The sequence below is a fragment of the Semicossyphus pulcher genome, unplaced genomic scaffold, assembly GCF_022749685.1.
Source record: "Semicossyphus pulcher isolate SPU_LCO1_2020_fin unplaced genomic scaffold, fSemPul1.0.p SCAF_11, whole genome shotgun sequence".
Taxonomy (NCBI): Eukaryota; Metazoa; Chordata; class Actinopteri; order Labriformes; family Labridae; genus Semicossyphus; species Semicossyphus pulcher.
This window is the reverse complement of record NW_027211615.1, coordinates 3,475,691-3,491,728: the sequence shown is the minus strand read 5'-3', so window position 1 is coordinate 3,491,728 and position 16,038 is coordinate 3,475,691. Positions and strand designations below refer to the sequence as shown.

The following is a 16,038-nucleotide window of genomic DNA, read 5'->3' as shown; positions in this document are numbered from 1 at the left end:
TGCAATGGTATTGTTTACAGAAGAGAAAGAGCAAGATGTAAACATAATTAAAACCTTTAAATCATAACTTTACATGCTCAGTGTCAGTTTTCCTTATTACAGCTGCAGATGTGTCATCTTAAAAATTCATATTTGTATATTATTCTTTTTTCAGTGGTGGGTATTGTGAAGGTTACGATTAAAGTATTGATCTCGACTTTACACAAGGAGACAATTGAGCAAACCCCCCCTTCAGATGCAGAGGTTCATGTCAAAGTGATGATGTCACACAAGGGAATGGAAAGCATTTTGCCAGGAAAACAATTTCAAAGAAAGTATGCAGTATTGGAAACATACAGCAATACTCAAGTCCACTGACTGGAAGTCCTTGGTATGCAGCTTCGATGTGCTCAAACTAAATGCAGCTCTGCCTGCAGGGCTGTGAGAGAAAAGAATGCAAGGTGACAGCTGATTAGTTTCAAAGATCGTAAGTGAAAGATGAGAAACTCTGTTCCCACATCGTGACAGGGGGTGAGACTAACTAAACATGCGGTGAGAAAATAGAAAGTTGTTTTGTCTAAATCCTTGAGGTCTAACAAAAGTGAATCTCCACAGGGAGTAGCACAGGCTACATATAGGGCAGACTATGGCTGTGTATCAGCAGACTCTGGTGGTACGATAAGTATCACGATTAATGTAATTAATAAATGAATTTCCCTTTGGGGATCAATAAAGTTATTGTTATTGTTGTAAGCAAGGTGGTATGTCGTGAATTGTTAAGCTAAGTTTAGGAAAACTGTTATAGTATTAAGGACACACCCCACATATACAAATAAATGGGAAAGGGGAAAAAAGTATATAAAGCAAACACAAACATGGGGTACAAATAGTCTAACAAGGATATAACAAAACCCAATCTTGAAATTCTACACTGTAGAGATTGTCTAAAACTCCTAGGGCACACTACTTGTTGCACTGAAACTGAACATTGGGGCAAATCTGCTATATTAATGTAGCTATAATTCCAAAGCTGATGCTAAAGCCCAGAACATAACCAACTGAAAGACCAATGACTGACAATTTTTGCTCAAATGAAGCAACACAAAGCCAAATGCCGTGGTTCAATGTGTGTGTAATGTAAACACACATGAAATGATGAAACCCAGAACTGAGGAGCAGCAAACAAAGATGACAGAGCACAACGAACACAAAGAGGATTCAGCTTGATCTTAGATCAACTTGTTCATCGACAAAAGGGAAATGACAAGTCCAATTCAGACTACCTGGAAACTCAAAACAGAGCTGCTGTCAAGAAAAGTCCAAAATCAATTCTAAAGGAACGAGGTTCAAAGGTTTGGAGAGACCTAACTGATTACATAACATGCTGAATCTGAACCAACTCCACAGGCACAGTGTGTTCTATGGTATGCTTAACCACTACTCTGCATCACTGCAAATGACATTACGCTGTTTTTATTGCAAGTTAAAGAATGGTCAAAAGAAGAAACGGCGGCAATGTAATCTTTGCGGGAAAGTGCACCCAAGCAAAGTATGTCCACAAAGAAGTTCTTGTTTTACTTTCTGACAGGCTCAGACTGTTATTCTTTGTCAGGGAATTGTTCAACTTTACGGAAAGGATCCCCACAGCGATAGACCTGTTATTAAAGGGTAAGATACTTTTTTTAAACCAGAAACAGACATTACAAAGCTCTCTTCAAAGCCACCAGACTCCATTGACAAAATCAGTTATTTTACATGACAGAACACAGGAGTGGCTTTTTTTACTGCTGCCTTTGTTAGTGTTTAAAAATACAAAAAGACGTGAAACCCTTGGTGGAAGTTTCAAAAGCAAGCTTTGAATCCGAACACAATGCAGCCGTTGATATGATCCAGTTGACAATCCTGTCCTCTTACCACCTCCCACACTGATTCCCTAATTTTAAAAACAGCTTCTGAGTCTACACACAGTGGATCGTTTGTTCAGTTTCAGGGAGTCAAAAGATTGGTCTTTATAGAGTTCTGGGCTTACGTAAATCCTCAAGTTGGAGATACTTGCCACCACCATGTTGGTTTTCTGGAGCCAGAAGTGACCATATTAGGAAGAGAGGGTGGTGCTGGAGAAGGGTTGGCATCAGACTGAAGAAGCTAAGAGGGGTCATGGTACGTTGCAGATATGCGCTTGCTCGCCCAAATTTCCAGTAAGTGAGAGGCAGTTAATCTAAAGGTAACTGGTAACTTAAAGTTACTGGTCTTCTCAGCCAACAACAATCCCAACTCCTATGTACTGGCCAACAAATGTGTGATAAACACTGAACAAGCTCACAAGCCAGGAATGGCGAATGCAGTATACCTGCTACGTAGTGGCAAAAAAATCAATACAACGATACGACAATTACCCTCACCAGAAAAGCTTGAGCACAGATTTCTTGGACTTCCTGTTAGTGCCATAAACGACACAGCAAGCCATATATCTAGCAGACAGCAGGCAGTAGCCACTTGTCACTCAATCAGGCTACAACCATAATCATACCTTACTTTAAGACTGAATATAATTTATATGAGTGAGTTCTATAAAAATTCCCTTCCTGTACTGTTGTCCTAAAAAGAGAAATTAACAAGAGACCAAACCCCTTTTTTTACCAGGCTGTAAACATGTTTTTTTCTGCTGTAAATTTGGGCATTTTCATATGGTGTCTAATGGGGAATCAGTTGGTTTTGGAGCCAGCCTCAAGTGGCCCCTTGAGGAACTGCAGTTTTTGGTACTTTGCATCTCAGCTTGGAGGTTGTGGTAGAGAGTGGTCGTGGAGGGTAATGGTATGATATGTAACATTCTTTTCATTAAGTTATCATTTACAAGTGCAGCTTTCTGAATACTTGATCAAAGTCATATTAAGTACAACCATAGTAGAAAAGGTTTAAGGTCATTCCAACCCAAAAATTCACAACATTGGCTGCCATGTCGATATTGGTATCTGCCTTAAAACCAAAATTAGTCCGATTGAACCAAATGCATTATCCCCTCCAGGGTTAGAGTGATAATAAGAAGAGGCAACTGGAAAAACATGTTGATTCATTATTTTAGCACCAATTTTCTTAGTCTCCCCATGTTTGCAGATAGTCAAGTAACAAAGCATCCAGTAACTACTAAATGAAAATAATAACGTTTACATCAATTCAGCTTTGTTTCTGGCATTAACACGGATAATTAATGCTACAACATAAGGTCGTACGACCCCAGCATTATCTAGCCGTCATGGATAAGGTTATACCATTTCCCCAATGTTGATTCAGTTAACCACAGCTGCCATTGTTCCGAGTTGTATTTCTAAAGCAGGAAAAGACATATCATACATGTCATACTTATCTTACTTGTTAGGTGCCGTTAGCTTCACGTAAGTTACAGTTTGAACAGTTGGTTATAGTGAACGTTATGAAAAAAAAGGAGAAAATGAGGTAACATATGAGAGCATGTGAGTGTGGAGGGGTCGGCCGGCGCAAAGGTCAATGGTTCAACTCTCAGACACAAACCGTTCAACGTTATGTGTGCGCCAGGAAGTAACCGTTAGTGCTATCAGAAATCAGTCACGTAACGTTACAACTCTTTTGAGACGTTAAAAGACCGTTTCTTTAAACATCTATATGCCTGTACACAATTGAGGAAGCTTCATTACATAAGTAACATTAAAATAAGGGCGTCACTAGCGGAATTTCAAGGGAAATTCAAACGTACAACTTCCAGTCACGCGTGACCTTAAGTGCGGGTCTGTCTCGTCCCCCCTCTTCTTACTCACCTGTCCTGAAACGGAGGTCGTCATCGTCTTCAGAGCCAAACTCCCGGAGGAGGGACAGGAAGAGTATACCGAAGGCGTTCTGGATCCCAAACACCGAGCCATTGCACCACATGGCAGCCAGCATAACTATCCATCCCCAGCCGCCTTCGGGGTGCACAAACTCGACCTCCTCCGGTCCCAGAGCCGCGGATTTCTCCGGGGTAGTCACTTTGCTGTCCTCGTTCTCCTTCTTCTCCTCCTCTGGCTGCTTCTCCTCTGCGGGCACCACATCCTTACCCGCTGCATCACCTTCTGGCATATTGTTCCCTTCTGTCATTGTTGTTATGTCAGGGTTATATTAAACAGCAAAAAAGCAGGGGATTTGCGCAGTTGTTGTTTTTTTTAAATCTGGAGGTATGCAGAATACAATGACAAGGGTTATACAGATAAATAATCTAAGACAAGCTGTCCGAGTTATGACGGCTTCAAAATTAAGCTAAAGTTGCATCCATTTGGTTAATCTGTAGTTAGAGTGGAGCTGCTAATGCTGCATCTGTTCCTACACTAACTGTCAAATAACCGCTGTTGCAATATTATAAATAGACAGCGCGGAGGGGCGGGGCTAAGGGGAATCCTGCAGCTGATTGGACGTTGTCATTTACCCATGACGACTAAGAATTGAAGTACAGACATAATATTTATTTTGTAAATATGTTTTGCTCGACCAGCAATAATAAGAAAACTAATTCTTACATAGAGTAAAATGTTTCATTCCTTTAAAAGCTCCATGCAGTTATGAAAGGTTTCATTTCCCTTTTCCAGCTGCTAAAAATAAAAGTGCCAGGCTAGCACATGGACAGACATGCAGAGGGATGTGTGCAGCGTGCAGAAATGTTAAGAAAGAGTGGAAAAAACGTCAGGGAACTGTGGTTGGAGTTCAAACATACAAAAAAACAGCACCTCTTTGAATAAAGGTGTGCCAGTACGTGGGAACTGGGGAAAACGATGGTAACAATTTGGGATCCTGCAAAGAACTTACAGTATATTGTATTTTTTTGTTTTTTTTAGAACAACCTACATTCATCCATCCTATTATATTGTGTTAATAAACCTTTAATTTACCATCCCTGAATAAAATCATTTACAACAACTAAAAAAACCAAAACAATTGTCAACGTATACATTTTATAATCTGCTACAATCATTCACTTCATTTACAACCATTTACCTAACAACAATACATATTGCTTTTAGTGTAAAACAGGCATATTTTATTCTTTGTTTTATGGCTTATGGTGAACAGAGCAGGCACAAAAAAAGAACATGAGACAAATGTTCCCCCCAAAACTTGTTTGCATTATAATATTTACGTAAATAAGTAATTATTGTTACCTCTGTATCATCTACAAAGCAGAATCTTTCAGTGTAACCAAATCTTGAGGATTTAAAAGAAGTTACAATTTTAAAACTCTTATTCTATATAAATACATACAAATACTTTAAGATCACACACAAGGTATGTAACAGATGACATTATGTCAGTTTGTTTTTCTGTTTTTTGAGGACAGTAAAATTTATTTTTTGTTGACCACATTTCTATTGATCGCTGTTCTTACTTTAAGTATAGTTTTGTGCACATTATAATGAGTTGATTCTTTCCATTAAGGAATCTTTTTCAAACGTACTTTTGTCTCAGCGAATCCTTTGTTAGCGCGTCACAAATCAACCAGGCTCAACCTCAGCCTCTCTTGTTTCAGTCGCTACAATAATAAATACATGTTCAATAGCTGCCCAGCATGCAATTACCAACAGAATTATACAAAGATGTGATCTGTTAGCTTGTATTGAGCTGTCCAACAGCAAACTCTTGTGGTGTTACAGTGTTATGAACGCGATTTCTGAATTTTTAAAACAAAGTATTTGCTGCACAGTTAAAGAAAACTACTGAGGTTACTTTTACATTGCAAGATATGACAACATATTTATGTATTTAAAAAGCAGATACATGGATCCGCTGGATGAGTGTGAAAAAAGTTGTCTCTCTGGTGGTCTTCAGTGTAGGGATCCACGTTTAAAGTTAATGAAAGGACCTGAGGGATAATTAAGAAAAGCCTTTATTTCTTTAGGGCTACAGACTCATAGTAAAACTACACGTTTCAGCCACTGAGGCCTTTATCAGGGCAAGTATAAAAAGGTTGCCAAACTGCTTCCTATTAAGGTGAACAAGCAGTCACATGGTTTTCTGTGTTACAGGGGGGAAATAGCTTTTAACCAGTTGGTCATTCAGGGTCGGGGTCAGCTGCCCCGACCATTAACTTCAGAAGAGCCTCGGGTGCTTTAGATCCTTTCAGTATATTTATGTAATACTTTGTCTTTTACAGGTTACCCTTAAGACAGCTGGACTTAAAGATTTCCCTTCACTTCAGATTTCACGTTCTGAAATTAACATCCAGCTTTAATGAAGTCACTACATTGTGGGCATGGCCTGTTCATACTTCATGCTTTTAAAAAAGTATCAACCACAAAAGCACATTTAAAGATAACAAAAAAAAAGTGATCCTCCTCCTGTGCAGTTCAAAGGGTCCAATCTGTTTAGCTAAATATCACTCTTGTAAAACGGTTATTTTAATTATTCTTTATCAAAGTATAGCAAGAGAGGAAGACTGGTTAACTGGAAATGTGTGTGATTGGCCCTGTGTGTAAACTGTGTATATTTAACTTTGTATAAATATGTAGTGACGAAGAAAGACCATGTGATCATAAGCTGAATCGAAGTCATGAAGGACACAGACACAGTGATCTCAGGATTCAGGTTTTAATAAAATTAGAGCTCCAAACAGCCCAACACAGTTTAGTGACTGATTTGTGTCTGTTAAAGTGAGTGCTGACTGTAAAGTAACACTTCTACACACTTTAGATCGCAGAAGGCATGACACTCATCATACATCAGACAGGCTTCTCCAATGACTGTATTTTACACATTTTGGTTTTCTGACGTTTGTGTGGTTTCACATTTATGATGCTCAAGACAAAGAACCACCTGAAAGTCACGTGGAAAAGAGAGGGGAAGAAACATGACTGGAATAGATGTACATCCTCTTTGCCTGATGGTAAAGTCAAAAACATGGTTACTGTCCAGCACCAAAGCGATATATTCTTACAGGAACTGGATATTCATCTTTATGCACTGGAAGCGAGCGTGACCCTCAGCCGTCTACTTTGGCCACTTTGGCTGCCTGTCCGTCCTGGTCTTCAGAGACCACGACTCCCCTCCTCTTCCTCAGACCCTTCATCTTACGAGTCTGCAGCTTGGACAGATCCTGCTTCTGCATGTGCACCCGGCCGAACTTGGTACCAAAGACATCACGGGAAATGTTCTTCTTCTTCTTGACCTGTAACAGCAAACAGAAAGAAACAGTAATATGATGTCAGTTTAAGGAGTAACATGAGTCATTTTAATGACTTACTTGAATGGGAATTCTAGTATTAATAATTAATTGGTCACTATTTCTGTGTTTTAGGGTCCAAATGACCAATAAGCACAAAGTTGTGGAATCGTGTCCAGTAGATTGATCAAACTGGCAGCAACAAGAAGGGTGGTAATGTCTGCAATATCATCTTAAAGTAGGTCCACTAAAAGTGCTTGTTTTTGCCCCTGACACATTCAGATAGTTAGCAACATCTGACAACATTACAGAAAGGTATCTACTGAGATGACCCATCTTGTTTAAGAGAAAAGTGCTGTTTTTCACATCAGAAATAGCGATTACATTGCACTCTTCAAAGCCCACCAGACTCCATTGATAAAAACTGACATTTTAATTTTAAGAACATTGAAACTATCGCCGCTGTTATTATGTGACTTTTTTGCTTTAAATGAGTTCAGCTCCAACAAAATACTTTTATAACACACGGTTCATGCGGGTGTCAGAGTTGCTGAACCAAGAGTGGTAAAAGAAGCCTCTTTATACCCATATGATTATTTTGGTCTATTTTTATGAGCTTAAAAGAGTTCCACAACAACAAAACAAAATCTGATGTTAAAATAATATTGAAATAACAAATTATTTCTTTCGTTTCATGTTTTAATGTTTGTCTCTCCCGGTATGTTGCAAAACGAGCTGCTGTAATGCAACAACAAAAAGTGAGATATGTTCTAAAATGGTTACTATGCAGAAGTTGGAACCCTTTAAAAATAGGCAACAATAAGCGATGTCCTCTGGCGCCACTCTCAGGACAAACTTGACATTTTTTCAAATAATAGTGGCCAGGATTTTGAAAACAAGATACTTTGACATTTTTCAGTGATCAAACTGTTTTCATACGTGTGAAATACAAACTCGTGTCTTGGTTCTACACACAGGTCAATGAACATGATCTGCATGTATAGTGTGTCAATGGGAGTCTTACCTTCAGAGCCTTGGGCTGCCTGTGAGCTAACTTGAACAAGTCGTCTGAAGCCAGATGTGTTCTTCTTAAGACTAAGTCCAGTGATGGCCCGATCTCCTCCAGCTCTATCCGCGGCGTGCGGCACCCAGACTTCTTCAACAGACACCTGCAAACATACATAACACCCATATCTCTTTTGTGGGGGCTATTTCATGATGTGTGGTATAAACTAGGTCCTCGGTATTTTCTCTTCTGTGATATTTTTATACAAGATGGTCCCTGGCTATGATGAGATACTCATTTGTCACCCTGAACACAACTTTTACCCATTTAGATGCTTATATGATGTTTTATTAACCAGTTTTAATTTGTTCACCTGTAGCTGCGCAAGTAGATTTTCCCCTCCAGAGCAGTGAAGTGCAGAACATGTTCTAAACCTGCCAGACGCACCGCAGGCACGGTGGGGCCTCTGAAGAAGTCTGAGAGGTGATGATAGACAAGGACACGGGATGTTAGTAACAATAATCTTCAACAAAAACAAAGCCGAGGAAAGACTGCATGTAATGAGTGTGTACCTATGAGCAGACTTTTCAGGCGTTTGTGTTCATTGTCTGTATCAAAAGCCTCCCCTGCAAACACAAGCATTGGTTTGGTCCCCTCAGGACACTTGCTGGCCTGCAACAGAAGAACGCAGAAAAAAATACATTAAATGAGCCTTTTGGGTTTCCATCAGTTTCCTAAACTGTAGGCAGAGTGGGCACAAAACACAGGCTGTGTCCGAAATCACCCACTACTCACTATGTAGTACACTATAAAGGGTATTCGCCATTTTGTAGTGCTGTCCGAATTATGAGTGAGACTTATTATACCCTGTATAGTGGACTCATTGTACCCCACAATGCATTGTGAAAAGTAGTGTACAACTGATGGTCACTAACCAAGCAATACCATCATGCATTGCGGCGCAAGAGGAGACTAGAGGAGCACGACCAGCGTGGTCTGAATGTACTTCTTTCATATGTAACAAAATTGCATTGAAGTGTCACTTTAGCTCTGGAGAAATATCGACGGTCAGTTTATTTCAGGGAGCGACGACGATAGACAGCCGTTAGGAGAGGAGCAGATATGAGGCAGACCTGTGTGTGTTTTGATGCTCATACCTGAATCCATAACGTCACGATGCGTCCGTATTTCTGCGCACAGTTAAAGTGTATACTTCGTCTCCTCGGGCTGTCATATGCCCATATGCAGTGTAGTTCATATATTTCACTGACAGACACAGAGCTTTAGAGGGGCATCAGGCTTCATGATCAAAGTTTCATGGGATGCAAAGCCAGGGTTCCGCAGTTTTTCCAGCTGAATTGAGCAACTTTTGAAGCGTCTTTAGAGGCGCGAGGCCCTGTGCGGTTGCACACTTCACTCAGCCCATGTGACAGTTCTGGCTCCATGTACGTTTGGAATGTCACAGAATTCTACTGGGTTTCGCGGCCCGGTACTAAACAACCTATGGCCCGGTACCGGTCTGTGGACTGGGGGTTGGGAAACCCTGTCCTAGGACACCAAATCTGGGGAGTGCTGGTTTGAGCCTCAAATGTTTTGAATGAAGCCCCAGTAGGAAGTATAATATAAGCTTCACTTTCTCTCTGCTCCGCTCGTATTTACTGTCACTTGCCACTCGCTCACTCTGCCACTCGCTCACTCACTCTGCCACTCACTCGCTCACTCTGCCACTCACTCACTCACTCTGCCACTCACTCACTCACTCTGCCACTCACTCACTCACTCTGCCACTCACTCACTCGGAAAGGGATGCTTTGACATACAGTGAGTACATTAATCTGTCATAGCAATCCTTTTATCATAATTTTATTCAATTTTATCATTATCAATATCATCACACAGTGACGTGGAAATTGGAGACTAAAAAAAGTAAAGATAAAAACATAATGGTTAGGTGCAGCCCTACTTGTAATTACATTTTGTAGAGCTGTGTTGAAAGAGATGGATATAAATAATGTGTTAAAAATATATTTTATATGTAAAAATAAGCAGCATAATATTAGTTATTCCTAAAATTCATGCTTTATTTTTTATTGATCTCTGGTGGGCGTTGAGCTGCACGTTTTATGTGTGCAACAGCAATGACTTTATTATCAGCGTCCAGCGTGACGGCCAGTCGTGTCTGACAGTGTTTGTTTTATTGTGCCGATGAGCCCACTATATAGCCCGCAACAGAGAACTCCCTGGGTAGAAGGAGTAGTCAATGGCCCAATTCCAGTCTCCACCCTTAAGCCTAAGCACTGACCACTCACAGACTTTAATGGCATCAGGCGTGCAGTGCGTGAGTCCGTGAGGGTTTGAGAACTGCATCAAAATGAGGAATGGGATGCATGATCATGGCATCACACGTTGCCTGGAAACCAGATGGGCCACTAAATCTAGTAAAAAAGCCGACCTGCAGCATGTGTTTGTGTCTTACAGTGTTTATTTTAAGATAAGATAAGCTTTATTTAACAAACTATCAGAAGTCAGAAAGGCATTCATGTTAATCATTTGCGAATATGTAATTGTTGTCACTTACAGATCAACTTATTTGCGGTTCCCATCACCGTCCATGATCGCATTGTTTCCATTTATTATTACTTTTTGTGAGGGGGGGCTGGACAATCACGTTCGTATACATCACCATGTTTGCTATGAACTTTGGGTAAGTCCCACAGGAAAGTCTGCAGACATGCGACTCACGGAAAAGTAATTTGGCGTTGTTAAGTCCGTTTCAGAGCCCTCACAAACTTGCTGATCTGACAGTGGGACAGCACTAAGCACTCACACACTTACCGGGAACGTGCCTCAAAGTCCGTGAGTCGGTGAGTGTGGAGATTGGGATTGGGCCATTGAGTGTGCGCGATTTCGGACACAGCCATATTATTATTTTTATTTTTTTTAACCCTGATCACTTTGCTCTCTGGAGATAATAAACTGTCCCTTTACACCAGTTTGTCAACAAAACTGCAATTCTCCTTTACCTCAACAGACAACAACACTTACCTTAATATCACTTAGAGAGACAAACTTCTCAATACCAAGTTCAACCATATCAAGCACGTGAAAGTCAAAGAGACGACCTGCAAGCAAACCAAAGACATAATGACACATAAAATTTGGTCTGCAGAAAGTTTGCATCAGTTTTAATAATTGATGTACTTTCCAATGGAAATATGCGACAGTACCTGGTCTCTCATTGGATGTTTAAAGCTAAAAAAGGGGAGAGAAAATAAGTTTACCAAATATGAGGTTGTTGGGCCGTTTCTTGTTGTGGGAGCCGAACAGAAACAGAGAGCAGTCTGTCTTCTTGGAGAAAAATTCCTGAGAAAGAGTTAAAATGGTTTTTAACACAACTGGAAAACATGTTCAGAGCAGGGATTAGACTGGGTCAGGTCTGTGGACATAGGCCTGCACTCTTCTATTCTATTAACTTCCCTTAACTCATACTAAGGGTCCATTTAGTAGTATTGATGAAAAGATTTATTTTGTGAACGTTTCTTGTATTCTCACCAGTGATGTTGAGTCCTCAAACGGTCGTGTTATGTTCTTTCTGAAAAGTAAGTACACGTATTATATACTGCAGAAAACATGACAAGTTTCATAACATTGATAGATTTGAAAAAGGATAATAAAAAAAGTTTGCCTACAGAAACAAACGAAAGCTACACGTTTTCTTTAAGTATGTTAATGAGATTGAATCTACTTACTTCTTGTACAGCACAGCGTTGGGCTTCTTAAGGGCATACTGCAGAAGATTAAAAGGTTTATTGTTCACAAAAGCGCTGGTCAGTCTTCAGTGTTCATTTAAGATCATATCGCAACTGGTGTTTAAATCTTATGAGACGCTTGAGTCCAGCACTGCCCTCCTACCAAAAATACTTTTCACTGCCTTCAATACTTAAAACTAGGGCTGCTCGATTATGGGTAAAACCACAATCACCATTATTTTGGTCAACAATTGAGATCATGATTATTGAAAACAATTACTCACTGACTTTGGAGCGGCAAGCATTTATTTAACTTTTTTTGTTAAAAAGGGTCTTTCACAGTGAGTTTTCTTGAACTTCAAACATTATTCAAATGAAAAACTTAAAATAATTTATATAATATATCAATTAATATTAAAATAAAGTCATAGGCAACTCCGTGATTGAATTGTAGGGGATTAAACAAATTGGTCGTATTCCAAAGGACAAAACGAAGGCGTCACTGCGAAACGGAGTGCGGCAACATTTGTTTTTTTTTTAATAATCGCTGGAAGCCAAAATCGTAATTGAGATTAAAATTTGATTATTTTAGCAGCCCTACTTGAGACCCACACCAGGCAGTCAAATTCCATTATTTGATAATGGAAAGGAGTCATTGCTTGAAACAGCTTTTTAAATAAGATACAGTAACAGAAAGAAAATTCAGGGGACCAGAGGACCAGAAAGGACCGACACTGCCTGTTGTTGCAAACAGCATCAATTTGATTCAAAAGACGAGAAACTGTTACATGGGTGAACATAAGTTGACTGAAATAGACTCTCAGATGTCCAGAAGCATGTCTGATAATGTCTGGATTATTGACCACCTTATAATGTGTATAATCAATCTGCAAGTGTATTTTCATTGACTTTTGTTTATAGGAGATGATTAAATAGTTTTATATCCTTTGTAGAAGCCCATGGATTTTTGTTAGGGATGCACAATATTGGATTTTTTGCCGATATCCGACATGCCGATATTTACAACTCATTTAGCCGATTACCAATACCGATATTTTTTCCCGCACACCTAATTGCAGAGATCACCAACTCTCTTCTGTATTGGAATTAGCGTACAGTATAATGGTGATACTCTCATCACATTTGTTACAACGGTCGGGGTGACGGGTCTTGAGATGGTTAATCAAGTTTGTAGTGTTGAAAGACTTTGCCTTGGCTCCTCCTCGCATCACCGAAGCTGAGCAGTCATTGCAAACAGCAGTTTTTCTATCTATTTCGGACACTTTGAAAAACTTCCACACCACGGACATTTTGGCTTCTAACTCTCTCATGCTGCAGGTAGACCCACGTGACGTCAGGACTTCTTCGCGCCAGGGACATTGCGCTGAGGTCGGGCATTTAATCAGGTATGCAGCAACCCATTATTTTATCGGTTAACTATATCGGCGGATATCAGCGCGTTTGGCCGATATCCGATAGTTCATTTTTAAGCCAATATCGGCCGATACCGATAACGTGCCGATAATATCGTGCATCTCTACTTTTTGTGTGTCATTATGTAACTTACGATGTCCTTGAGGGCCTGAGTGACAGTTTGACTGGTGTTTCCTCCTTTCATTATCATGGCAGTCTTCACATCTTCTGTCAGTTTGGGCGCTCGGCTTTCCAGGAAGCGCTTGGAGCGCTTAGTCTTGGGTTTCCTGAAGATACAAACAAACACAGAAGAGATTATTGAGAGACTACCAGTGCTGTTCACTTAAAATAAACTTAAAAACAAAGTGAGACAAGAGGCTGTCAGAACCAAAACATGACGGGGTTCCAAAATGCATGACCAGTAAACATGGCATTAATATGAAAATATTACCATTTAAACAGCCTGATCATTCTGATAAATGATGGGAAAACATTAATCCTCCTCATCTCACACTTAATATTTTTTATGTATGTGAACCAGTTACAGGACTAGGTTACAGATAGATTAGCATTAGACAAAATGTCAAATTATGAGACTGGCACATAATTTAACTAAGAAGCAATTCGCCTTTAAACATCCTAATAAACTGAACATTACTTAATATAAAAGGAGTGTAAACAAGTATTTTATTTTTTAATTTTTAATTTTAGCATGTGAGCTAGCTGGAAAACGTCCTGCTAGTCAAATGTTATCAGTCACGAGCACAAAACAAGCTAATTCCGTAGAAAATAAATACAGAGAATTAAACAAAACCAGCTCCCGATAAGTAAAAGCCAAACTTACACTACACCGTCCAACTGCGTCATTTTTTATATCTTTATTTGTGTTCCTGCTAGCTAAAGGAACACGCACGCTGCGTTTTGTCCACGTGAATTCGGGTGCCGGAAGACAACATTGATTTCTTTCTTCCTCGTTGGAGGAATGGTCGTCAATATCCGGCTTTAAATTATTTACCGCCATCGCGCCTGGTTTCGGCACTGCACCCCACAGCACAGACTGTCCACTAGAGGAGCTCTAGGCTAAATAACAACTGTTTGATACTGCTGATGGGGGGGGGGGGGGGGGGGGCACTTTATTTCTTTTTATAAAGCCCAGCGTACATTTTGAACATTGCATTACTTTTTGGACCTATAGGCAGTAAGTCAAAGCTTCTGGTTGTATTGAAATAAGCTGTTTCATTTAAACCCAACTTCAATTTCAAATTTTATTTGAGGCCCACAACTAGATGTGCTAATGGCATGTATGGCATTCCTCTACCACAGAGGGAACATGGTTTAGTTTTTAATACAATCGCTTCTGGTGTTGTAATGCTGCTTACAAAGTCTTTGAAAGTTTCTTTGGACCCCTCCTGTTGAGGAGGAAAAACAGTAAACAATTGTAAACAAATTTCTTTTTTGAAACTCATCTCTGTCATGCATTTAACTAACCTGCATGCAAATATTATGCAAATATTATTTAAAGCTTGTTGTTCTGCTCCACACAATGACAGAGATCAATTCACTCTGGTAGCAGGAGCACATCCCACCATGTGAAGGTGACAGGTGGGTATTAAGGCGGTGACTTCAAACTTAGTGATGACTGGAGAGTGACTTCTTCCCTCCACTGTTTAAGTACAATATATGCACTCACACTGGCACTCAGGTGACTCGTTTCTATATTTGTTTTGTAGTTGTTTGGTTTGGTGATTATTATTTGAATACTCAAATATGACTTTAACACAATTTGCATATATATTTTACTGTGAAATATACTGGAGACTTTTTCTTTACTAAATTTCAGTCCCAAATACTGTCATTTTTAATATAGTCTTAAGACCAAGATTTTACACATAAAATATAAAATATATTTAAATTGTTATAGACTAAAAATGGAGTTTAAATGATCTTAATATTGACCAGCTGCAACATAAAATGCTGCATACAAAGCAATGTATATCAAACTGATAAGCTTAATGCAAACTCCGACTTAGCTCAAGTATATTTTTGCTCCCAATACTTTTATACTATACTGATACTAAACATCTGATTGTTTCAGTCCAGACTGTGTGTCTGTAGTATAGACCAAACTTGAGAAACACTACATATCCCATAACTGCAACTTTGTTCATTTTCCATTTCTTTCAAAACTCAACCTTCTGTTGGCCTTCTGTTTAAAAATGTCAAAATATCCAAATATTTTGATTTAAATGTTTTGTATTATTGACACCATTTCATGATGTATTTTGTCTTTACTTGTTCATGATTGTTCAATTTATACAGGGAAGTACTTTTTTTTTTTTACACTCCACCACATTGGTCGGTAGTTGTAATTTCAAGTATCTTTACTCATAATATTTGATAAATTGCTGAGTTCAAAGATGATTTTTTACTGTCAAATGTTTACAAATAGCAAAAATTTCCAAACATCAGCTTGAAATCCACCTACAGCCACAGTCTGACTGTTTATAAAGAGATCCGATTGGTTTGTGTTTGTGCACAGTTTCATTTATGTGGCCTCAGAAGAGATAATATTTCGACAAGAGAGTTTTTTGTTTAAACACAGACATTTACAAAGCAAATTGGGAAGATTAGCACAAATATATACAGTATGTAATTTAACACAAATATCTCTTACAGAATCTATAAGACAAAAACCAGAAACTAAACCATCAGGGTAAACATACAAGAGCACAAAA

The 16,038-nt window shown here is 39.2% G+C and overlaps 2 protein-coding genes across 2 annotated transcripts in view; both read right to left on the bottom strand.

The window, feature by feature from the left end:
- The window catches only part of slc16a10 (solute carrier family 16 member 10), a 33,221-nt gene extending 28,963 nt beyond the window's left edge, over nt 1–4,258 (bottom strand). Inside the window, exon 1 of the mRNA XM_069656537.1 lies at nt 3,771–4,258. Coding sequence (XP_069512638.1) covers nt 3,771–4,086 — 316 coding nt within the window. The 5' untranslated portion in view covers nt 4,087–4,258. The remainder of the gene's footprint in view (nt 1–3,770) is intronic.
- Nucleotides 4,259–6,550: 2,292 nt separating this feature from the next.
- rpf2 (ribosome production factor 2 homolog) lies at nt 6,551–14,237 on the bottom strand. The gene is made up of 10 exons (XM_069657194.1): nt 14,148–14,237; nt 13,458–13,590; nt 11,891–11,928; nt 11,694–11,733; nt 11,423–11,504; nt 11,187–11,263; nt 8,714–8,813; nt 8,515–8,617; nt 8,160–8,304; nt 6,551–7,141 (listed from the first exon to the last, which is right to left on the bottom strand). Exons 1-10 carry the CDS (start codon nt 14,168–14,170, stop codon nt 6,956–6,958), a joined length of 927 nt encoding a protein of 308 aa, XP_069513295.1. The 5' UTR covers nt 14,171–14,237; the 3' UTR covers nt 6,551–6,955.
- Nucleotides 14,238–16,038: the final 1,801 nt, after the last annotated feature.

Coding starts and splice junctions, on each gene's coding strand:
- rpf2 (XM_069657194.1), bottom strand. CDS start 14,170: ATGACGCAGTTGGACGGTGTAGT. Junction 11,734..11,890: donor AACGCTGTGCTGTACAAGAA/GTAAGTAGATTC, acceptor CTTACTTTTCAG/AAAGAACATAACACGACCGT. Junction 7,142..8,159: donor GGCAGCCCAAGGCTCTGAAG/GTAAGACTCCCA, acceptor TTGCTGTTACAG/GTCAAGAAGAAGAAGAACAT.